Source organism: Boleophthalmus pectinirostris, unplaced genomic scaffold (assembly GCF_026225935.1).
Source record: "Boleophthalmus pectinirostris isolate CB_2022bp ecotype Guang Dong unplaced genomic scaffold, ASM2622593v1 HiC_scaffold_19, whole genome shotgun sequence".
Lineage (NCBI taxonomy): Eukaryota > Metazoa > Chordata > Actinopteri > Gobiiformes > Gobiidae > Boleophthalmus > Boleophthalmus pectinirostris.
This window is the reverse complement of record NW_026571140.1, coordinates 43,260,289-43,284,908: the sequence shown is the minus strand read 5'-3', so window position 1 is coordinate 43,284,908 and position 24,620 is coordinate 43,260,289. Positions and strand designations below refer to the sequence as shown.

General features: G+C 47.0%; 1 protein-coding gene across 1 annotated transcript in view; it reads right to left on the bottom strand.

Annotated features, from left to right (window-relative positions):
• LOC110172194 (sodium/potassium/calcium exchanger 1-like) overlaps nt 1–24,397 on the bottom strand; it is a 28,441-nt gene extending 4,044 nt beyond the window's left edge. The window contains 17 exon segments of the mRNA XM_055154375.1: nt 436–602; nt 6,937–7,026; nt 7,970–8,111; nt 8,113–8,177; nt 9,488–9,579; nt 13,493–13,552; nt 14,760–14,801; nt 15,028–15,136; nt 16,592–16,717; nt 18,667–19,249; nt 19,314–19,364; nt 19,418–19,472; nt 19,540–19,589; nt 19,644–19,694; nt 19,748–19,798; nt 21,230–21,384; nt 24,212–24,397. Of these exon segments, the coding sequence (XP_055010350.1) occupies nt 436–602; nt 6,937–7,026; nt 7,970–8,111; nt 8,113–8,177; nt 9,488–9,579; nt 13,493–13,552; nt 14,760–14,801; nt 15,028–15,136; nt 16,592–16,717; nt 18,667–19,249; nt 19,314–19,364; nt 19,418–19,472; nt 19,540–19,589; nt 19,644–19,694; nt 19,748–19,798; nt 21,230–21,384; nt 24,212–24,397 (2,075 nt within the window).
• Between the last annotated feature and the right edge of the window lie 223 nt (nt 24,398–24,620).

Genomic DNA, 24,620 nt, shown 5'->3' with positions numbered 1-24,620 from the left:
GCAGGAGAAACTGAAAAGACAAACACGCACCGGTAAGAGTGAGGTGTGGAAAAGCTTCAAATTGATTGTTGCTACAGAAACTTGCGTTGGCTTCGCTGAATGTCGTCAATGTGGCGCTTTGCTTTCATACGAGAGCAAAAAGACTGGCACCTCGACGCTGAGCACTGCTCCTCCTCCCGAGTCCTCACAAATAAAATATGACATTTCGGGTTTGCTTCGGGCTCGGGCCTGCAAATCAAGTTAATTGGTCGGGCTCGGGCCGGGTCGGGTTTTAATACCCGCGGGCCGGGTCGGGTCGGGCTGGATTTTTTAGGCCCGATCTCACCTCTAGTGTGTATGTGTGTGTGTGTGTGTGTATGTGTGTGTATATGTGTATATGTGTGTATATGTGTGTGTATGAGTGTGTGTATGTGTGTGTGTGTGTGTGTGTCGTACCCCACGGTGATGTCAAAGATGTTGCTGCCCACAGAGCTGGACACGGCCATGTCGCCCAGGCCTTTCCTCGCCACGATGACGCTGGTGATGAGGTCGGGGATGGAGGTTCCTGCGGCCAAGATGGTCAGACCCATGAGCTCCTCTGAAATACCCACAGTCTCCCCGACCTGCAGGGGGCAGCGGCGCACACACTCACGTCAATATTACAGAGTAAAAACAAGCGCTGTTAATCAATTCAAATATTTAATCATGATTATTCCCATGAACATCACAATTAACTCACGATTAATCACAAATTTAACATCATCTGAAGCCTCTTATCAACACAGAAAAGTGGACAGGCTTCGAGCAAATGTTTTATTATTACAAACTATAACTATTTTCAGTGAGAAGTTTGTGTTGGACGTTCTAATCTCATGTTCCTCTCTCATGTTCCTCTCATGTTCCTCTCATGTTCCTCTCTCATGTTCCTCTCTCATGTTCCTCTCTCATGTTCCACTCTCATGTCTCTCATGTTCTCTCATGTTCCTCTCATGTTCCTCTCTCATGTTCCTCTCTCATGTTCCTCTCTCATGTTCCTCTCTCATGTTTCACTCTCATGTTCTCTCTCTCATGTTCCTCTCATGTTCCTCTCTCATGTTCTCTCTCACCCTCATGTTCATGTTCCTCTCATGTTCCTCTCTCATGTTCCTCTCTCATGTTCCTCTCATGTTCCTCTCTCATGTTCCACCCTCATGTTCCTCTCATGTTCCTCTCTCATGTTCCTCTCTCATGTCCTCTCATGTTCTCTCTCATGTTCCTCTCTCATGTTCCCTCTCATGTTCTCTCTCTCATGTTCTCTCATGTTCTCTCATGTTCCTCTCTCATGTTCCTCTCATGTTCCTCTCTCATGTTCCTCTCTCATGTTCCTCTCATGTTCCTCTCATGTTCCTCTCTCATGTTCCTCTCTCATGTCTCTCTCTCATGTTCTCTCTCATGTTCCTCTCTCATGTTCTCTCTCATGTTCCTCTCTCATGTTCTCTCATGTTCTCTCATGTTCCTCTCTCATGTTCCTCTCTCATGTTCTCTCTCTCTCTCATGTTCCTCTCTCATGTTCCTCTCTCATGTCTCTCTCTCTCATGTTCCTCTCTCATGTTCCTCTCTCATGTCTCTCATGTCTCTCTCATGTTCCACTCATGTTCCTCTCTCATGTTCTCTCATGCTCTCTCATGTTCCACCTCATGTTCCACTCTCATGTCTCTCAGTTCTCTCATGTTCCTCTCATGTTCCTCTCTCATGTTCCTCTCATGTTCCTCTCATGTTCCTCTCTCATGTTCCCTCTCATGTTCCTCTCATGTTCCTCTCTCAAGTTCCACCCTCATGTTCCTCTCTCATGTTCCTCTCTCATGTTCCTCTCTCATGTTCCACTCATGTTCCTCTCTCATGTTCCTCTCTCATGTTCCACCTCTCATGTTCCACTCTCATGTTCCTCTCTCATGTTCTCTCTCATGTTCCTCTCATGTTCCTCTCATGTTCCTCTCTCATGTTCCTCTCATGTCCTCTCTCAAGTTCTCACCCTCATGTTCCTCTCTCATGTTCCTCTTCTCACTCTCATGTTCCTCTCTCATGTTCCTCTCTCATGTTCCTCTCTCATGTTCTCTCATGTTCCACTCTCATGTTCCTCTCATGTTCCACTCTCATGTTCGTCTCTCATGTTCCACTCTCATGTTCCTCTCTCATGTCTCATGTTCTCTCATGTCTCCACTCTCATGTTCCTCTCTCATGTTCCTCATGTTCCTCTCATGTTCCTCTCTCATGTTCCTCTCTCATGTTCCTCTCTCATGTTCCTCTCTCATGTTCTCTTCCTCTCTCATGTTCTCTCATGTCTCATGTTCTCTCTCATGTTCCTCTCTCATGTTCCTCTCTCATGTTCCTCTCTCATGTTCCTCTCTCATGTTCCTCTCTCATGTTCCTCTCTCATGTTCCTCTCTCATGTTCCTCTCATGTTCCTCTCTCATGTTTCTCATGTTCCTCTCTCATGTTCCTCTCTCATGTTCCTCTCTCATGTTCCTCTCTCATGTTCCTCTCTCATGTTCCTCTCTCATGTTCCTCTCTCATGTTCCTCTCTCATGTTCCTCTCTCATGTTCCTCTCTCATGTTCCACTCTCATGTTCCTCTCTCATGTTCCACTCTCATGTTCCTCTCTCATGTTCCTCTCATGTTCCCTCTTCTCTCATGTTCCTCTCTCATGTTCCTCTCATGTTCCTCTCTCATGTTCCTCTCTCATGTTCCTCTCTCATGTTCCTCTCTCATGTTCCTCTCTCATGTTCTCACTCTCTCATGTTCCTCTCTCATGTTCTCTCTCTCTCATGTTCCTCTCATGTTCCCTCTCATGTTCCTCACTCATGTTCCTCTCTCATGTTCTCTCTCATGTTCCTCTCTCATGTTCCACTCTCATGTTCCACTCTCATGTTCCTCTCTCATGTTCCTCTCTCATGTTCCACTCTCATGTTCCCTCTCATGTTCCTCTCATGTTCCTCTCTCATGTCTCTCATGTTCTCTCTCATGTTCTCACCTCTCATGTTCCTCTCTCATGTTCTCTCTCTCTCATGTTCCACTCTCATGTTCCTCTCTCATGTTCTCTCTCATGTTCTCTCATGTTCCTCTCTCATGTTCCTCTCTCATGTTCTCATGTTCCTCTCATGTTCCTCTCTCATGTCTCATGTTCTCTCTCATGTTCCTCTCTCATGTTCCTCTCTCATGTTCCATGTTCCTCTCTCATGTTCCTCTCTCATGTTCCTCTCTCATGTTCCACTCTCATGTTCCTCTCTCATGTTCCTCTCTCATGTTCCTCTCTCATGTTCCTCTCTCATGTTCCACTCTCATGTTCCTCTCTCATGTTCCTCTCTCATGTTCCCTCTCATGTTCCTCTCTCATGTTCCTCTCTCATGTTCCTCTCTCATGTTCCTCTCTCATGTTCCTCTCATGTTCCTCTCTCATGTTCCTCATGTTCCACTCTCATGTTCCACTCTCATGTTCCTCTCTCATGTTCTCTCTCATGTTCCTCTCTCATGTTCCTCTCATGTTCCTCTCTCATGTTCCTCATGTTCCACTCTCATGTTCCTCTCTCATGTTCCTCTCTCATGTTCCTCTCTCATGTTCCTCTCTCATGTTCCACTCTCATGTTCCACTCTCATGTTCCTCTCTCATGTTCCTCTCTCATGTTCCTCTCTCATGTTCCCTCTCATGTTCCTCTCTCATGTTCCTCATGTTCCACTCTCATGTTCCTCTCTTCATGTTCCTCTTCTCATGTTCCTCTCTCATGTTCCTCTCTCATGTTCCTCTCTCATGTTCCTCTCTCATGTTCTCTCATCATGTTCTCACTCTCATGTTCCTCTCTCATGTTCCTCTCTCATGTTCTCTCCTCTCTCATGTTCCTCTCTCATGTTCCTCTCTCATGTTCTCTTCTCATGTTCTCTCATGTTCCACTCTCATGTTCCTCTCTCATGTTCCTCTCATGTTCCTCTCATGTTCCTCTCTCATGTTCCTCTCTCATGTTCCTCTCTCATGTTCCACTCTCATGTTCTCTCTCATGTTCTCTCTCATGTTCTCCACTCTCTCATGTTCCTCTCTCATGTTCCTCTCTCATGTTCCTCTCTCATGTTCCTCTCTCATGTTCCTCTCTCATGTTCCACTCTCATGTTCCTCTCTCATGTTCTCTCTCTCATGTTCCTCTCTCATGTTCCTCTCTCATGTTCCACCCTCATGTTTCTCGCTCATGAAGAGTTCTGACAGTTTGAGTGAAGAGTCTCTTTTGTTTTCAGAACAGTGAAAGACACAGAAATTCCATTGTGGGTGAAATAATGAGACCTGAGGTGCTGTGACCTGAGGTGCTGTGACCTGAGGTGCTGTGACCTGAGGTGCTGTGACCTGACGAAGTTCTCAATGAGGGACGTCAAGTGATCTCCAGTGACACAAACTGTTTGTCCAGAGCTGCTGTACTCAGGGAGATTCACACTAAGACTTGAACATGTCGTACTCGAACACGATCACTGTAGGTTCTATGGTCTGTAGGTTCTATGGTCTGTAGGTTCTATGGTCTGTAGATTCTATGGTCTGTAGGTTCTATGGTCTGTAGTTCTATGGTCTCTATGGTCTGTAGGTTCTATGGTCTGTAGGTTCTATGGTCTGTAGATTCTATGGTCTGTAGGTTCTATGGTCTGTAGGTTCTATGGTCTGTGTTCTATGGTCTGTAGGTTCTATGGTCTGTAGGTTCTATGGTCTGTAGGTTCTATGGTTCTATGGTCTGTAGGTTCTATGGTCTGTAGGTTCTGTCTATGTAGTTCTATGGTCTGTATGGTCTGATTCTATGGTCTGTAGTGGTCTGTAGGTTCTATGGTCTGTCTAGGTTCTATGGTTCTATGGTCTGTAGGTTCTATGGTTCTGTCTAGGTTCTATGGTCTGTAGGTCTATATGGTTCTGTAGTGGTCTGTAGGTTCTAGGTCTGTTCTGTAGGTTCTATGGTCTGTAGGTTCTATGGTCTGTAGGTTCTATTGTCTGTAGGTTCTATGTTCTGCGCTGTGTGTTTCCATGTGGAGCAGAGTGAAGCTTTTAACAGAGAAAATAAGTCCAGCAGCAGAAACATGTGTGAAACAGTGAAACAGACGAGTCCAGCTGTGATTCACTCCAACAGTTCATGGAGATAAAAACAGAGTGAAAACAGGAGGAGACGAGGCTGTAAAACGTCTGTCGCAGTCACAGTTCTTATTGAGGTCGACTCGCGTTCGCTGTTTGTTTTGGAGCATGATTTATTTCATGTTTTTCTTGTATAAGTGACATCAGTGCACACACACACACACACACACACACACACAGACACACACACACACACACACACACACACACACACACACACACACACACACACACACACACACACACACACACACACACACACACACACACACACACACACACACACACACACACACACACACACACACACACACACACACACACACACACACACACACACACACACACACACACACACACACACACACACACACACAACACACACACACACACACACACACACACACACACACACACACACACACACACACACACACACACACACACACACACACACACACACACACACACACACACACACACACACAGACACACACACACACACACACACACACACACACACACACACACACACACACACACACACACACACCACACACACACACACACACACACACACACACACACACACACACACAACACACACACACACACACACACACACACACACACACACACACACACACACACACACACACACTGCAGGAGCTGTGTTTCATTTATTTTTCACTATAATCCTACGCAGATGTGGTGCATTTATTCCTTTTAATTGAATCACTGTTTCTCAATACCACCAAACATAAAAGTAACTGTACCTACAGACAGTTTTTAAAATTAGTTTTCAGAAAATATATTTTTGGTTTATGTTCTGCTAACTTCCCAACACTGTTTTAACCATAAAACCACAGACTGAGTGGAAGTGAGCGTGAGTGAACTTCTGCCTCCATCGACTCCAATCTCATGGTCAGAATTTCAAATGTGGAGCTTCAAATTCTCTCCTATAACTGCAGGCCTCAGTGAGCTTCATTTGACTGGAGCTGGACTCTGCAGGCGCCGTCGCACTCGTCTTTACAGTCTGTGACCTGTGCCCCCTGCCCCTGAGCTCCTCATGTCACACTGACCTGATGCACCGGCCTGACGTCACACTGACCTGATGCGCCGGCCTGACGTCACACTGACCTGACGTCACACTGACCTGATGCGCCCGCCTCGTGTCACACTGACCTGATGCGCCCGCCTCGTGTCACACTGACCTGATGCGCCTGACGTCACACTGACCTGATCACACTGACCTGACGTCACACTGATGCGCCCGCCTGACGTCACACTGACCTGATGCGCCCGCCTGACGTCACACTGACCTGATGCGCCCGCCTCGTGTCACACTGACCTGATGTCACACTGACCTGATGCGCCCGCCTGACGTCACACTGACCTGATGTCACTGACCTGATGCGCCCGCCTGACGTCACACTGACCTGATGCGCCCGCCTCGTGTCACACTGACCTGATGCGCCCGCCTGACGTCACACTGACCTGATGCGCCCGCCTGACGTCACACTGACCTGATGCGCCCGCCTCGTGTCACACTGACCTGATGCGCCCGCCTGACGTCACACTGACCTGATGCGCCCGCCTCGTGTCACACTGACCTGATGCGCCCGCCTCGTGTCACACTGACCTGATGCGCCCGCCTGTCACACTGACCTGATGCGCCCGCCTCGTGTCACACTGACCTGATGCGCCCGCCTCGTGTCACACTGACCTGATGCGCCCGCCTGACGTCACACTGACCTGATGCGCCCACCTCGTGTCACACTGACCGTGTCACACTGACCTGATGCGCCCGCCTCGTGTCACACTGACCTGATGCGCCCACCACACCATGAGGTAGGAGAAAACTCCGATCCACAGGATGGAGCCGAGGAAAGTCAGAGCAAAGAACCTCCTGGACGCCTGAAGAACAAACAGAACAAACAACTGAAGAACAAACAGAACAAACAACTGAAGAACAAACAGAACAAACAACTGAAGAACAAAAACAGAACTGAAAGAACAAACAGAACAAACAGAACAAACAACTGAAGAACAAACAGAACAAACAGAACAAACAAACTGAAGAACAAACAACTGAAGAACAAACAGAACTGAAGAACAAACAGAACAAACAAACTGAAGAACAAACAGAACAACAGAACAAACAGAACAAACAGAACTGAAGAACAAACAGAACAAACAACTGAAGAACAAACAGAACAAACAGAACTGAAGAACAAACAGAACAAACAACTGAAGAACAAACAGAACTGAAGAACAACAGAACTGAAGAACAAAACAACTGAAGAACAAACAGAACTGAAGAACAAACAGAACAAACAGAACTGAAGAACAAACAGAACAAACAGAACTGAAGAACAGAACAAACAGAACAAACAAACTGAAGAACACAGAACAACTGAAGAACAAACAGAAACAAACAACTGAGAACAAACAGAACTGCAGCAGAACTGTCCCGAGATAAACATTGATCTGTCATAAAAACTGGTTAAAGCCCTAGTTCCAGACCGACTATGGCCCTCCAGGTAGTCCTGTTTCAGTTCTCTTTAGTCCCTGTTTCAGTCCTGGTTTTTTAGTCCTCATTTCAGTCCTGGTTTCAGTCCTGGTTTAGACCCGGTTTAGACCTGGTTTAGACCTGGTTTAGACCTGCTCCAGTCCTTGTTCAGTTTTAATTTAGTCCTGGGTCGAGTCCTGGTTCAGTCCTTAAAAATCACATTCTATCGTCTAAATAAAGTTAAATAGAGTTTTTTAATTTTTATTTTTATCATCTTGGTTTCAGAATCAGTCTGGAGGTTTGAGATTCTCGTTTGTTTGTTTGTTTGTTTGTTTGTTTGTTTTGTACCTGGTTTCTGACGTCGGGCAGAGTGACCCACAGAGGGAAGACGATGGGCAGCAGGAGCAGGTAGGACACCTGTTTGGAGCAGGTCTGAGGCCAGTCCAGACTCAAGGGGGCGCTGTCCTCCTCCTCCTCCTCCTCCTCCTGCCTCCTCCTCCTCGTCTTCATCAGAGCCCGAGGAGCAGCCGCTGCCCGAACCCTGCTCCTCCGGGATCTGCACAAACACACGGAGAAACGCTTCAGAACGAGAACACGAGAGGCCAGCAGGGGGCAGCACCGGCACCAGAACGAAACATGAACATAAAACAGTAAATAAAAGATTCAATAAAACAGAAATAAAAGATTAAATAAAACAGTAAATAAAACAGTAAATAAAAGATTCAATAAAACAGGAAATAAAAGATTCAATAAAACAGTAAATAAAACAGTAAATAAAAGATTCATTAAACACAAAATCTGGTGTTTTTTGAAGGACAAACACAAAATGAGACAAACTAAAAAAAAAAAATGAAGGAGTGAAAAGAAACACAAATGTTCAAATCATTTCATATGTGAAGCTTTTGTCAGTCCTGGTTCAGTCCTGGTCCCTAGTTTTAGTCCTGGTTTAGTCCTGGTGTCTAGTCCTGGTTTAGTCCTGGTCTAGTCCTGGTTTAGTCCTGGTTTAGTCCTGTTCAGTTTTAGTCCTGGTTTAGTCCTGGTTCAGTCTTGGTTCAGTTTGGTTCAGTCCTGGTTTAGTCCTGGTTTTAGTCCTGGTTTAGTCCTGGTTCAGTCCTGGTTCAGTCCTGGTTTAGTCCTGGTTCAGTCTTGTTAGTCAGTCAGTCCTGGTTTAGTTCCTGGTTTAGTCCTGGTTCAGTCCTGGTTCAGTCTTGGTTTAGTCCTGGTATAGTCGTGATTTAGTCCTGGTTTAGTCCTGGTTTAGTCCTGGTTCAGTCCTGGTCTAGTCCTGGTTTAGTCCTGGTTTAGTCCTGGTTCAGTCTTGGTTCAGTCCTGGTTCAGTCCTGGTTTAGTCCTGGTTCAGTCCTGGTTTAGTTCTGGTATAGTCGTGATTTAGTCCTGGTTCAGTCCTGGTCTAGTCCTGGTCTAGTTCTGCTTCAGTTTTTAGTTTATTCCTGGTTTAGTCCTGATTCAGTCCTGATTTAGTCCTTGTTTAGTCCTAGTTTAGTCCTCTTACAGTCCTTGTTTAGTACTGGTTTTGCTCTGCTTCAGTCCTGGTGTAGTCCTGTTAGTTCTGTCCTTCAGTCCTGGTTTAGTCTGGTTTAGTCCTGTTAGTCCTGGTTAGTCCTGGTTTAGTCCTTAGTCCTCCGTCCAGTCCTGGTCCAGTCCTGGTCGAGCCAACCTCAGATCATTTCCTATTTTCACGTGAAGCTTTTGTCACTTTAGATTCACCCACAGCAGGAAGAAAAAAACTCTACTTTTACTCAAGTACCAGTACTGCTACTTCAACACAAATATTACTCAAGTAGAAGTAAAAGTACTGTACTCAGCTAGAAAAGTACAAACTGAAACCTTCTCAGATCTTCGTACCTTGGTCTCATGTGGTGCTTCTGTGGTTTTCTCTGGGACTTTGTGAGACGTCGACGGTTCTGGAAGATCAGCCTGAGGAATCTGGTCCCCGTCTGAAAATATGGTCCAGAGGAGGTTTAGTCCGGGTTTAGACCGGGTTTAGACCGGGTTTAGACCTGGTTTAGACCTGGTTTAGACCTGGTTTAGTCCTGGTTTAGTCCGGGTTTAGACCTGGTTTAAGTCCTGGTTTAGTCCTGGTTTAGACCTGGTTAGTCCTGGCTTAGACCTGGTTTAGACCTGGTTTAGTCCTGGCTTAGACCTGGTTTTAGACCTGGTTTAGTCCTGGTTTAGTCCTGGTTTAGTCCTGGTTTAGTTCCTGGTTTAGACCTGGTTTAGTCCTGGTTTATAGTCCTGGTTTAGTCCTGGTTTAGACCTGGTTTAGTCCTGGTTTAGACCTGGTTTAGTCCTGGCTTAGACCTGGTTTAGTGACCTGGTTTAGTCCTGGTTTAGTCCTGGTTTACCTGGTTTCCTGGTTTAGTCCTGGCTTAGACCTGGTTTAGTCCTGGTTTAGTCCTGGTTTAGACCTGGTTTAGACCTGGTTTAGACCTGTTTAGTCCTGGTTTAGTCCTGGTTTAGTCCTGGCTTAGACCTGGTTTAGTCCTGGTTTAGTCCTGGTTTAGACCTGGTTTAGTCCTGGTTTAGTCCTGGCTTAGACCTGGTTTAGTCCTGGTTTAGTCCTGGTTTAGTCCTGGCTTAGACCTGGTTTAGACCTGGTTTAGTCCTGGTTTAGTCCTGGTTTAGTCCTGGCTTAGACCTGGTTCAGTCCTGGTTTAGACCTGGTTTAGTCCTGGTTTAGTCCTGGTTTAGTCCTGGTTTAGTCCTGGTTCATTCTGGCATCGCAGTTTAAGTCCGTAAATGGTCGTTATCCTTTTTTTTTCCATTTTTCATTTAAACACAAATTCGAAAACTGAAAAAAACAAATCTTTATCTGTTTTTTTTTTTTTTTTTTGGTTTTAGAGCCAAATAATGAAGAAAACCGCTGATTTTTTCATTTTCTTATTTTCGGTTTAATTTTGAAAAACGCATGAACTAATAACACACGGATTAACAACATCAGAACCTGACTTAAAGATGCACTGCGTAACTTTTCGATTGGGAGGATCCGTCACCTGCTCGTTTCCATGGATACGTCACTGCTCTGCTCTGGAATGTTCCACAGTGGGACTTTAAACATCTCTACTTTACATTTATTCAATCACAGCTGGTTTCATAGCTCAAAAACACCTTGAAAAACAAACATAGTGACTGTGAGCGGAGTCGCCTCTCCACAGATCTGACCTGGAACTTGGCCTGGTTTGGTCTCCGCGGAGATAGAAAGGTTTAATGCCACACTGCGGAACATTCCAGACGAAGCAAGTTTGAAGGACCCTGCACCAGAAAAGTTAGAGTCAGTTTTGTCTGTGTGAGATTTAATTTTTTATTACTTATTTTTTATTTTATTTTGACTTGTAACACTGGACCTTTAATTACCCACAATGCCTCTGTTTTATTCTGACCCCAGCAGAAGAAGATGATGTCGTTATAATTATGTGACTCGTTATTATTCAGAGACGGTCGTTGCCGTGATTGAAGTGGAGCGAACACTCGTGGTCTAATCTGGCTCCTGATTGGCTGTTGTCCTGAGTGCTCGGCTGTGATTGGCCGGTGCTTCACGTGACGCTCCGTGATTGGTCGGCCGGTCGCCTCTTCAGACGCCTCTTAGTGACGGTCGCTGATTGGAGAGGAGCAAAGCCTCTTCACGAGCCCAGAGCAAAGACACACGAGTCCAGACACGAGTCCAGACACGAGTCCACACGAGTCCAGACACGAGTCCAGACACGAGTCCAAACACGAGTCCAGACACGAGTCCGACACGAGTCCAGACACGAGTCCAGACACGAGTCCAGACACGAGTCCAAACACGAGTCCAGACACGAGTCCAGAACGAGTCCAGACACGAGTCCAACGAGTCCAAACACGAGTCCAGACACGAGTCCAGACACGAGTCCAAACACGAGTCCAAACACGAGTCCAGACACGAGTCCAGACACGAGTCCAAACACGAGTCCAAACACGAGTCCACGAGTACACGAGACACGAGTCAACACGAGTCCCCGAGTCCAGACACGAGTCCAGACACGAGTCCAGACACGAGTCCAAACACGAGTCCAGACACGAGTCCAGACACAGACACAGTCCAAACACGAGTCCGACACGTCCAGACACGAGTCCAAACACGAGTCCAAACACGAGTCCAAACACGAGTCCAAACACGAGTCCAGACACGAGTCCAAACACGAGTCCAGACACGAGTCCAACACGAGTCCAAACACGAGTCCAAACACGAGTCCAAACACGCCAAACACAGTCCCAAGTCCAGACACGAGTCCCGAGTCCAAACACGAGTCCAGACACGAGTCCAAACACGAGTCCAGACACGAGTCCAGACACGAGTCCAAACACGAGTCCAGACACGAGTCCAAACACGAGTCCAAACACGAGTCCAGTCACGAGTCCAGACACGAGTCCAGACCGAGTTCCCCGAGAACACGAGTTCACGAGTCCAAACAGAGTCAGACACGAGTCCAGACACGAGTCCAAACACGAGTCCAAACGAGTCCAAACACGAGTGACACGAGGAAGGAGCAAGCCTCTTCACGGCCGAGCAAAAACGAGTCACAACACGAACCCCAAAGGAGTCCAGACCGAGAACACGAGTCCAGACGAGTCCAGACACGAGTCCAGACACGAGTCCAAGCACGAACACACGAGTCAAACACGAGAGTCCAGACCACGAGTCACGAGACACCAGACACGGAGTCCAGACACAGACCGAGACAAGACGAGTCCAAACACGAGTTCACGGAGTCAGAGACACGATCCAGACACGAGAGCACGAGTTCCAAACACGAGTCACAGACAGAGAGTCCAGCACGAGTTCACCAGAAACACGAGTCCAAACACGAGTCCAAACACGAGTTCACGAGTCCCACGAGTCCAAACACGAGTCCCAAACACGAGTCCACACGAGTCCAAACACGAGTTCCCAAGCACGACAAGACACGACCAGAGTCCAGACACGAGTCCAGACACGAGTCCAGAACACCGAGTTCGAAGACACGAGACACACGACAAAACACTCCAAACACGAGTCCAACACGAGTCCAGTACACCGAGTCCAGACACGAGTCCAAACACGAGTTCCAGACACGAGTCCACACGAGTCCACACGGTCCGAGACACACGACGGTCCAACACGAGTAGTCCAACACGAGTCCAGACAGATTCAGACACGAGTCCAAACACGAGACACGAGTTCCAGACACAGAGTTCCAAAACCGAGTTCAAACGAGTGTCCAACAAGTCCAACGAGTCCAGACACGAGTCGAGTCCACGAGCGAGTGAAGAATCTACTGTGTCCCAACACGAGCTGTTTCAAACAGGAAGTGCTCCAGGAGGTCTTCTGGCTCCTTCACGCTCAGTTGCACTGTCATTCGAACACGTGTGTTGGTGTCCAATCGGACTCGACCACAATCAGCGGATCGAGACCCTCAGACAGACGTGGTCTCAGTTCAATCTGCACCAAATACCAAACTCTGAGTCGGTTCCTCTGGTGTGAACGTGAACTCAGGTCCAAACCACAGACAGCAGGTCCAAATGAACCATTCCAAATGCATCATGGGAGGACACGCGTCTCCTCTGCCTGAAATGAGGCTCTGTACGACTCCAGCGCAGTAAATAACAGATTGTTGTTCAGACGCGGCAACGACTCATTTTGTAATTATTTTGCAACAACGACCAAAACAGAGAAAGTGACACACGAAGATCAGAGCAACAACCAACAACATGTGAACGTGAGGCTCCAGAGGGAGTCAAAAGGATGAGTGTACCTCTGTTTTTTGTGTGTCACCCTCTGTGTGTGTCTCACCCCGTGTGTGTGTCTCACCCCGTGTGTGTGTGTGTCTCACCCCTGTGTGTGTGTGTCACCCTGTGTTTGCTCCTGTGTCTCTGCCAGCGCTGCGCTCATGGGCTGAACTCTGCTCCGCACTGAAAACACACACACACAAATATGAACTACACAAAAATAAAACACACACAATAATAAACCACACACACACACACACACACACACACACACACACACAACTTTGAATACACACACAATAAACAAACACACAACAATTAAAAAATGACAACAAACAACGCCATTCAACTCAACAACTACAAACGCCATGCCAAACAACAACGCCATGACAACACAACAACGCCATGACAACGCCATGCCATGACAAAACGCCATGACAACATGACAACCATGACATGCCATGACAAACGACAACAACAACCATGAACAACGCCATGCATGACAACAACACCATGACAACAACATGCACAACAACAACAACGCCATGACAACAACGCCATGACAACACACATGACAACGCCATGACAACAACGCCGCCATGACAACGACAACCATGACCAACAACCATGACAACAACGCCATGACAACGCCATGACAACACCACAACAACGCCATGACAACAACCATGACAACAACGCCATGACAACGCCATGACATGACAACAAACGCCATGACAAACACCAACAACGCCATGACAACAACGCCATGACAACGCCATGACAACAACGCCATGACAACAACGCCATGAGCCATGACAACGCCATGACAACAACGCCATGACAACATGACAGACAACAACAACAACATGACACCATGCCATGACAACGCCATGACAAACAACGCCATGACAACGCCATGACAACACCATGACAACACAACAACGCCATGACAACGCCATGACACAACAACGCCATGACAACAACGCCATGCAACCACAACAACGCCATGACAACAACGCCATGACAACACCACAACAACGCCATGACAACAACAACGCCATGACAACACCACAACAACGCCATGACAAGCCATGACAACAACGCCATGACAACACCACAACAACGCCATGACAACACCACAACAACGCCATGACAACACCACAAACAACACCATGACAACACAACACACAACAACGCCATGACAACACCACAACAACGCCACAATAACATGACCAGAGGTGGTAGAGTAGAGGCCAAAAATTGACAACTGTACTCAAGTAAGAGTAACGTTACATCAAAATAATACAAAGTAGTGGTTCAAAAAGTTACTCAAGTAAGACCAAGACTGAGTACTCTCCTCCTCTGACCCCGAGACTCAGTGGAGCCTTACCTCTCCTCTGTCCGGGCTTCAGGTCACCGTTCAGAGAAAAATCTGACCACAACCACAAAACAACAAGTCAGTGAATGAAAATCCTCGTCCAGTCCTGGTCCAGTCCTGGTCCAGTCCTGGTTCAGTCCTGGTTTAGTCCTGGTTCAGTCCTGGTTTAGTCCTGGTTCAGTCCTGGTTCAGTCCTGGTTCAGTCCTGGTTTAGTCCTTGTTTAGTCCTGGCAGGTCAGGTCAGGTTCAGATCCGGTCTTGGTTCAGGTCTGGGCCTCACCTTCCGTCAGTGGGTCCAGGGTGTGGATCATGAGCTGGAAGATGGTGTTTCTCATTGAAGCGTTGTGAAGAGACGCGGTGCTGCCTCCTCTCTGCAGCGCCGGACGAGACTGAAAATCAGACAAGAGTGTGACTGCTGGGATTATGAAACTCAGGTCAAGAAGAACCACAGTCACTCGTAGTCCTGGTTTAGTCCTGGTTTAGATCTCTGGTCCTGCTCTCACTTTTGGTCATTATCTTTGACCAAAAGAAGATGGTGGATAATGTTGTAAATGAGTTTCCTCCTCAGGTCAGAGTGGCGTCTGGTTTTTATCTACATTCTTTGAAGGACACATGTAGGTTTCTTAGACTTAGAGAAACTTTATTGATCCACAAGAGAAATGATTTCTCCGTGTTTTGAGTCTTCACATGGTGTTTGAGAATTGGTGCCACAGGCGTCAAACACAGAGTTTAAAAATCTGGCGTTGATGAGTTTCATGAGTCTGTCCTCAGATGAAAAGGTCCAACTAAATGAGCTGAGGACAATTTTGACGCTGAGCTCAGAGTAGAGTCGCTGCTCCTCCACGTGGAAAGGAGCAGCTGAAGCCTCCATGAGGAACCCATACATGGGTCCAGTCAAGTGGTAACGGAAGGAAACAGGGTCAGATTTTTGACATTCAAATGTGTCTTATTCAGAAACTAGAGGAACTATTGAAATAAGTAAAGTATCAGAATGTAGGAAAGAGTTACACTCCAACAGGGTCAAGTTAAACCTGTGAGATTCTTTCAAGTTCAAGACAAAAAATAAAAAAACTCATGTCGGTAACGGAGGGAATGAAATATGCAGCACTTTTTGGCAATAAATCCAAACAGTGATAACTCTTGGTTCTCACTTCCATATCCTTAACAAACTGGTTTGAATATTTGCTTCATATAGTTTTCTACCATATGGTACAAGATTAGGATGAAAAACCTCTGACTTTTTGACTCATGAGATTTTTTATTAAGAAAGTTCATGGTAACGGAGGGAAAAGTAACGGAGGGAAAATTGTACAAACAAGTAGAAGGTGCAGGATTTTACATCATTTGTCGCTTTTTTCTTCTGAATATTTTAATATTACTTCAAAATGAAAGAAACTATTTCTAAAATATGTCAGTCTTCCAAGAACATTTTTATCATTTTAAATTTTTACATTTTTTTTTAAATCCATGTCCCTTCATCAACAGTTCAAAGATGGAATAACACAAGATATGATGAAATACAAACATTTATTTACATGATTTTCAGGTCTTTGAAATTTGGGAATAATTTTGTTCCATGTTTCATTCATTTCTGTTTAAAACATATGGAACTTTAGAACCAAAAATGGAACAGAAAAAAAGGTCAACAGTTTGATAAACTCGAGTACAAATGTATCTGTTCAATACATTTTTATATCAGATGAATTCACTTGAAGTTTTGGTCTTGTTGTTTACTTCTGCTTGACCGGGTCCAGATGTATAATATTTATTTATATTTATTTATAAAATATGTATAAAATTTGTACCACAGATAAATAAAACATGAGCGGGTGTGTTGGTGTCACCTTGACTTTGCTTCGGTCCATCTGTGGGTCTGAGGTCCGTCTGGTCTTTGGACCCTGAGGTTCTGGGTCTGGTCCGGGTTTGGGTTCAGGTTCAGGGGGAGGGGCAGGGGGCGGGGCTTCAGTCACCTGGCAACAAACAAACAAAAACTGAACATGAACAAAACTAAATAAATATTGTGAATAAAGGTTGTTTCCAGGTTGGAGCCTCAACAACTTAGAGACTGAAGTATTTTTAGTCAGAGGAAAAACTGCAGGTGTTTGTGAAAGATTTTGTTTTGTGGATTAATCGACCTTTGTGTTTAAACGGTTCTGGTCAGATCTTGGTCAAGAGGAATCCCTCAGTGTTCTGTGAGCGTGTCCTGGTCTCTGTGCTCTTAAACTGGTTCTGATCCAGATCCAGATCCAGATCCAGATCGTTCTAAAGCGACTCAGGAAATGTTCTGCTCCGTTTTAGTCTGGAGTCTAACCTGGTCTGGCTCTGGTTCTGGTTCTAGTCTCGCTCTGGTCTGGTTCTGGTCTGGTTCTGGTCTGGTTCTCTGGTCTGTTGGTCTGCTCTCTGTTCTGGTCTGTTCTGGTTCTGGTTCTCTCTGGTTCTGGCTCTGGTCTGTTCTGGGTTTCTGGGTTCTGGTCTGGTCTTCTGGTCTGGTCTTCTGGTCTGGTTCTGGTTTCTGGTCTGTGGTCCTGGGTCTTGTCTTCTGGTCTGGTCTGGTCTGGTCTGGTCTGGTTCTGGTCTCTGGTTCTCTGGTCTGGTCTGGTTTCTGGTCTGGTGGTCTGGTCTGGTCCTGGTCCTGGTCTGGGTCTGGTCCTGGTCTGGTTTGGTCCTGGTCTGGTCTGGTCTGGTCTGGTCTGGTCTGGTCCTGGTCCTGGTCTGGTCTGGTCTGGTCCTGGTCTGGTCTGGTCTGGTCTGGTCCTGGTCTGGTCTGGTCTGGTCTGGTCTGGTCCTGGTCCTGGTCTGGTCTGGTCTGGTCTGGTCCTGGTCCTGGTCTGGTCTGGTCCTGGTTGGTCTGGTCTGGTCTGGTCTGGTCCTGGTCCTGGTCCTGGTCCTGGGTTGGTCCTGGTCTGGTCTGGTCCTGGTTGGTCCTGGTCCTGGTCTCCTGGTCTCCTGGTCCTGGTCTGGTCCTGGTCTGGTCTGGTCTGGTCTGGTTGGTCTGTCTTGGTCCTGGTCCTGGTCCTGGTCCTGGTCCTGGTCTTGGTTGGTCTGGTCTGGTCCTGGTCGGTCCTGGTCTGGTCTGGTCCTGGTCCTGGTCTGGTCTGGTCTGGTCCTGGTCCTGGTCCTGGTCCTGGTCCTGGTCCTGGTCTCCTGGTTGGGGTCCTGGTCTGGTCTTGGTCTTGGTCCTGGTCCTGGTCCTGGTCCTGGTCCTGGTCCTGGTCCTGGTCTGGTCTTGGTCTGGTCCTGGTCTTGGTCTTGGTCCTGGTCCTGGTCCTGGTCTGGTCTGGTCTGGTCCTGGTCCTGGTCCTGGTCTGGTCCTGGTCCTGGTCCTGGTCCTGGTCCTGGTCCTGGTCCTGGTCCTGGTTCGTGTGTTGTGGATCAAAGTGCAGCTGTGCTTCACTCGTTCATTGTTCCTCGGCTCCATTCAGCAGAACAGAGCTTCACTTCATCATTTCACCTTTCATCTTTTCACTGCTCACAGGGAAACATCTGCATCATCTGCATCTTCTGACCCCCTCCTCTGTTCTTCTGACCTCCTCCTCTGTTCTTCTGACCTTCTCCTCCTCTGTTCTTCTGACCCCTCCCTCTGTTCTTCTGACCCTCCTCCTCTGTTCTTCTGACCTCCTCTCCTCTGCTCTCCTCTGACCCTCCTCCTGACCTCTCTTCCTCTCCTCTTTTTGACCTTCTCCTCTTCTAACACTCTCCTCTGTACCTTTTCCTCTGACCTCTCTGACCCTCTCCTCTGTCCTCTGACCTCTCCTTCTGACCTCTGATCTTCTCCTCCTCTGACCCTCTCCTCTGCTCCTCTGACCTTCTCCTTTCCTCCTCTGACCTGCTGACCTTCTCCTCTGCTCCTCTGACCTTCTCCTCTGCTCCTCTCTGTTCTAGTTTGTTCGTATGCTCGTGTGTCCTGCAGCGTTCTGACCTTGCTGTTGTCGTCTCTCCACACTTGGACCGTGTTCTTGTGTCTGCTGCAGATGTTCTTCACGCTGTTCTCGATCTGAGCGTTGAACTTCATGAACGTGACGTAACTGACGTATCCGAGCACCAGCAGCGCGCTCTCCCACCAGCGGATGGCGTTGTCCAGGAAGAACACGATGAGCATGGCCAGGTCCAGGATGTAGAAGGACACGTCCCTGAAGAGCGGCCACCAGGTCAGGTGGAGCATCTCCCTGGAGAAGATGGCGCACATGCCGATGACGAAGAGGATGTTGAAGACGGCCGAGCCCACGATGGTGCCGATGCCGACGTTGGAGCGAGCGATGAAGACGCCGATCAGAGACGTGAAGAGCTCCGGAGCCGAGCCGCCCGCCGCCATGAAGGTCGCCCCGGCGACGTCGTCGGAGATCTGCAGCGTCTCGGTGATGACCTCCAACGCCGGGACGAAGAACTCGTCACAAACGATCGCCAAGGCGACGAACATGTAGATCATCCCGAAGAGGTGAAGAGTCACCCACCCCCTCTGCCGCTGCTCCAACGAGAACACGTCCTCCGGGTACTCGCCTTTACTGCAGGCACACCGAGTCACACCGAGTCACACCGAGTCACACCGAGTCACCCCGAGTCACCCACCCCCTCTGCCGCTGCTCCAACGAGAACACGTCCTCCGGGTACTCGCCTTTACTGCGGGCACACCGAGTCACACCGAGTCACACCGAGTCACCCGAGTCACCCACCCCCCCCCTCTGCCGCTGCTCCAACGAGAACACGTCCTCCGGGTACTCGCCTTTACTGCGGGCACACCGAGTCACACCGAGTCACCACGAGTCACACCACAGAGTCACACCGAGTCACCCACCCCTCTGACGCTGCTCCAACGAGAACACGTCCTCCGGGTACTCGCCTTTACTGCGGGCACACCGAGTCACACCGAGTCACACCGAGTCACACCGAGTCACCCACCCCCTCTGACGCTGCTCCAACGAGAACACGTCCTCCGGGTACTCGCCTTTACTGCGGGCACACCGAGTCACACCGAGTCACCCGAGTCACACCGAGTCACCCACCCCCTCTGCCGCTGCTCCAACGAGAACACGTCCTCCGGGTACTCGCCTTTACTGCGGGCACACCGAGTCACACCGAGTCACCACCGAGTCACCCGAGTCACACCGAGTCACACCGAGTCACCCACCCCCTCTGACGCTGCTCCAACGAGAACACGTCCTCCGGGTACTCGCCTTTACTGCGGGCACACCGAGTCACACCGAGTCACACCGAGTCACACCGAGTCACACCCACCCCTCTGACGCTGCTCCAACGAGAACACGTCCTCCGGGTACTCGCCTTTACTGCGGGCACACCGAGTCACACCGAGTCACCCCGAGTCACACCGAGTCACACCGAGTCACACCACAGAGTCACACCGAGTCACCCACCCCCTCTGACGCTGCTCCAACGAGAACACGTCCTCCGGGTACTCGCCTTTACTGCGGGCACACCGAGTCACCCCGAGTCACACCCGAGTCCGAGTCACACCGAGTCACACCGAGTCACACCGAGTCACACCGAGTCACCCACCCGCTCTGACGCTGCTCCAACGAGAACACGTCCTCCGGGTACTCGCCTTTACTGCGGGCACACCGAGTCACACCGAGTCACACCGAGTCACACCGAGTCACACCGAGTCACCCACCCCGCTCTGACGCTGCTCCAACGAGAACACGTCCTCCGGGTACTCGCCTTTACTGCGGAGCACACCGGGGCACACCGAGTCACACCGAGTCACACCGAGTCACACCCAGTCACACCGAGTCACACATCGAGTCACAACCAGTCACACCCAGTCACACCAAGTCACACCAAGTCACGCCGAGTCACACCGAGTCACACAACAGAGTCACGCCGAGTCACAGGACAGTCACACTCACACCGAGTCACACAGTCACCGAGTCACCACACCGAGTCATGTCACACCGTGCCGAGTCATACAGAGTCACACCGAGTCATACAGAGTCACACCGAGTCATACAGAGTCACATACCAGTCACACCGAGTCACATTAAGACACACTGAGTCACAGGAAAGAGTCACACTGAGTCACACCAAGTCATGCCGTGTCACACCGAGTCATACAGAGTCACACCGAGTCATGTATATGGCAGAATATTCAGCCACACACATCACACACACATTATATATATATATATATATATATATATATATATATATATATATATATATATATATATATATCTATATATATATATATATATATATATATATATATATATATATATATATATACATATATATATATATATATATATATATATATATATATATATATATATATATATATATATATACATATATATATATATATATATATATATATATATATATATATATATATATATATATATATATATATATATATATATATATATATATATATATATATATATATATATATATATATATATATATAGATATATATATATATATATATATATATATATATATATATGTATATATTCCGTCCTGTGTACCTGGGGGGCGTCTGGTCGGTCGGGGAGGGAGGTTCTGGTTTGTCCACATAAACACAGGTCTCGATGTCGGTCCGGTTCACTGGGATCACAGGACGACTGGTCTGGCCCAGATCCTGGTCTAGATCCGGGACTCCAACTGAGAACTGCTCTGGCTCCTTTAAAAGAAATGAAACATGAGAGATCGTCAAAGTATTTTATTCTTACTAAACAAGTTGACATTTAATTTATTGATAATAAAATAAAATAATGATTATTTACAATGAAATGTATTTGTTGAATTTGGTTTAATTAATCAAGTTTTATCTAAGATATCTAAAGTAGGACTAAACCAGGTCTAAACATGGACTAAACCAGGTCTAAACTTGGACTAAACCAGGTCTGAACTTGGACTAAACCAGGTCTAAACTTGGACTAAACCAGGTCTAAACTTGGACTAAACCAGGTCTGAACTTGGACTAAACCAGGTCTAAACTTGGACTAAACCAGGTCTAAAACATAGACTAAACCAGGTCTTAGGACTAAACCAGGTCTAAAGTAGGACTAAACCAGGTCTAACTGGACTAAAGGACTAAACCAGGTCTAAACTGGACTAAACCAGGTCTAAACTTGGACTAAACCAGGTCTAAACTAGGACTAAACCAGGTCTAAACTTGGACTAAACCAGGTCTAAACTTGGACTAAACCAGGTCTAAACTTGGACTAAACCAGGTCTAAACTTGGACTAAACCAGGTCTAAACTTGGACTAAACCAGGTCTGAACTTGGACTAAACCAGGTCTAAACATGGACTAAACCAGGTCTAAACTGGACTAAACCAGGTTCTAAACTTGGACTAAACCAGGTCTGAACTTGGACTAAACCAGGTCTAAACATAGACTAAACCAGGTCTGAACTTGGACTAAACCAGGTCTAAACTTGGACTAAACAGGTCTAAACTTGGACTAAACCAGGTCTAAACTTGGACTAAACCAGGTCTAAACTTGGACTAAACCAGGTCTAAACTTGGACTAAACCAGGTCTAAACTTGGACTAAACCAGGTCTAAACATGGACTAAACAAGGTCTAAACTTGGACTAAACCAGGTCTGAACTTGGACTAAACCAGGTCTAAACTTGGACTAAACCAGGTCTAAACTTGGACTAAACCAGGTCTAAACTTGGACTAAACCAGGTCTGAACTTGGACTAAACCAGGTCTGAACTTGGACTAAACCAGGTCTGAACTTGGACTAAACCAGGTCTAAACTTGGACTAAACCAGGTCTGAACTTGGACTAAACCAGGTCTAAAGTAGGACTAAACCAGGTCTGAACTTGGACTAAACCAGGTCTGAACTTGGACTAAACCAGGTCTAAACTTGGACTAAACCAGGTCTGAACTTGGACTAAAACCAAGGTCTAAACTTGGACTAAACCAGGTCTAAACTTGGACTAAACCAGGTCTGAACTTGGACTAAACCAGGTCTAAACTTGGACTAAACCAGGTCTGAAACTTGGACTAAACAAGGTCTGAACTTGGACTAAACCAGGTCTAAAGTAGGACTAAACCAGGTCTAAACTTGGACTAAACCAGGTCTGAACTTGGACTAAACCAGGTCTAAACTTGGACTAAACCAGGTCTGAACTTGGACTAAACCAGGTCTAAACTTGGACTAAACAAGGTCTAAACTTGGACTAAACCAGGTCTAAACTTGGACTAAACAAGGTCTGAACTTGGACTAAACCAGGTCTAAAGTAGGACTAAACCAGGTCTAAACTTGGACTAAACCAGGTCTGAACTTGGACTAAACCAGGTCTAAAGTAGGACTAAACCAGGTCTAAACATGGACTAAACCAGGTCTAAACTTGGACTAAACCAGGTCTAAACTTGGACTAAACCAGGTCTAAACTTGGACTAAACCAGGTCTAAACTTGGACTAAACCAGGTCTAAACTTGGACTAAACCAGGTCTAAACTTGGACTAAACCAGGTCTAAACTTGGACTAAACAGGTCTAAACTTGGACTAAACCAGGTCTAAACTTGGACTAAACCAGGTCTAAACTTGGACTAAACCAGGTCTAAACTTGGACTAAACCAGGTCTAAACTAGGACTAAACCAGGTCTAAACTTGGACTAAACCAGGTCTAAACTTGGACTAAGTCAGGTCTAAAGTAGGACTGAACCAGGCCTAAACATGGACTAAACCAGGTCTAAACTTGGACTAAACCAGGTCTAAACTTGGACTAAACCAGGTCTAAACTTGGACTAAACCAGGTCTAAAGTAGGACTAAACCAGGTCTAAACTTGGACTAAACCAGGTCTAAACTTGGACTAAACCAGGTCTGAACTTGGACTAAACCAGGTCTGAACTTGGACTAAACCAGGTCTAAAGTAGGACTAAACCAGGTCTAAACTTGGACTAAACCAGGTCTGAACTTGACTAAACCAGGTCTGAAACTTGGACTAAACCAGGTCTGAACTGGACTAAACCAGGTCTAAACCTGGACTAAACCAGGTCTGAACTTGGACTAAAACCAGGTCTAAACTTGGACTAAACCAGGTCTGAACTTGGACTAAACCAGGTCTAAACTTGGACTAAACCAGGTCTAAACATGGACTAAACCAGGTCTGAACTTGGACTAAACCAGGTCTGAACTTGGACTAAACCAGGGTCTAAACTTGGACTAACCAGGTCTGAACTTGGACTAAACCAGGTCTGAACTTGAACTAAACCAGGTCTAAACTTGGACTAAACCAGGTCTGAACTTGGACTAAACCAGGTCTGAACTTGGACTAAACCAGGTCTGAACTTGGACTAAACCAGGTCTGAACTTGGACTAAACCAGGTCTGAACTTGGACTAAACCAGGTCTGAACTTGGACTAAACCAGGTCTAAACTTGGACTAAACCAGGTCTGAACTTGGACTAAACCAGGTCTAAACTTGGACTGAGTTTCGATACTTTTGATACTTTTGACAGCATTAGTCTTTCGTCCCTGGACTCTCACCTGGTCCTGGTCCTGATTCAAATCCGGGTTCAGATCCTGGTCCAGATCTCGGACTCTCAGGCGGACTGGGTCTAGATCCGAGTCTCGAAGTCTCAGGGACAAGACGTAGACCAAAACCAGGACCAAACAGACCACGAAAACCAGGACTCTACCGAAGCGCAGTCTCCTCCTCGGATAAGCCCCCATCCTGGGTCCGGTCCGGGCGCGGTCCTGGTTCAGTCCTGGTCTAGTCCTGGTCTAGTCCTAGTCCTGGTTTAGTTCTTGATTTGGTTCTTCTTCATGGTTTAGACTTGGATTTTTCTGGACCAGCCGCAATTTCCAACAGATGAGACCTGCAAAAAAAAAAAGATAAATGTCAAAAAAATTTTAGAAGAAATTTTAAACTCAATTCCGATACTAAATTTCCGAT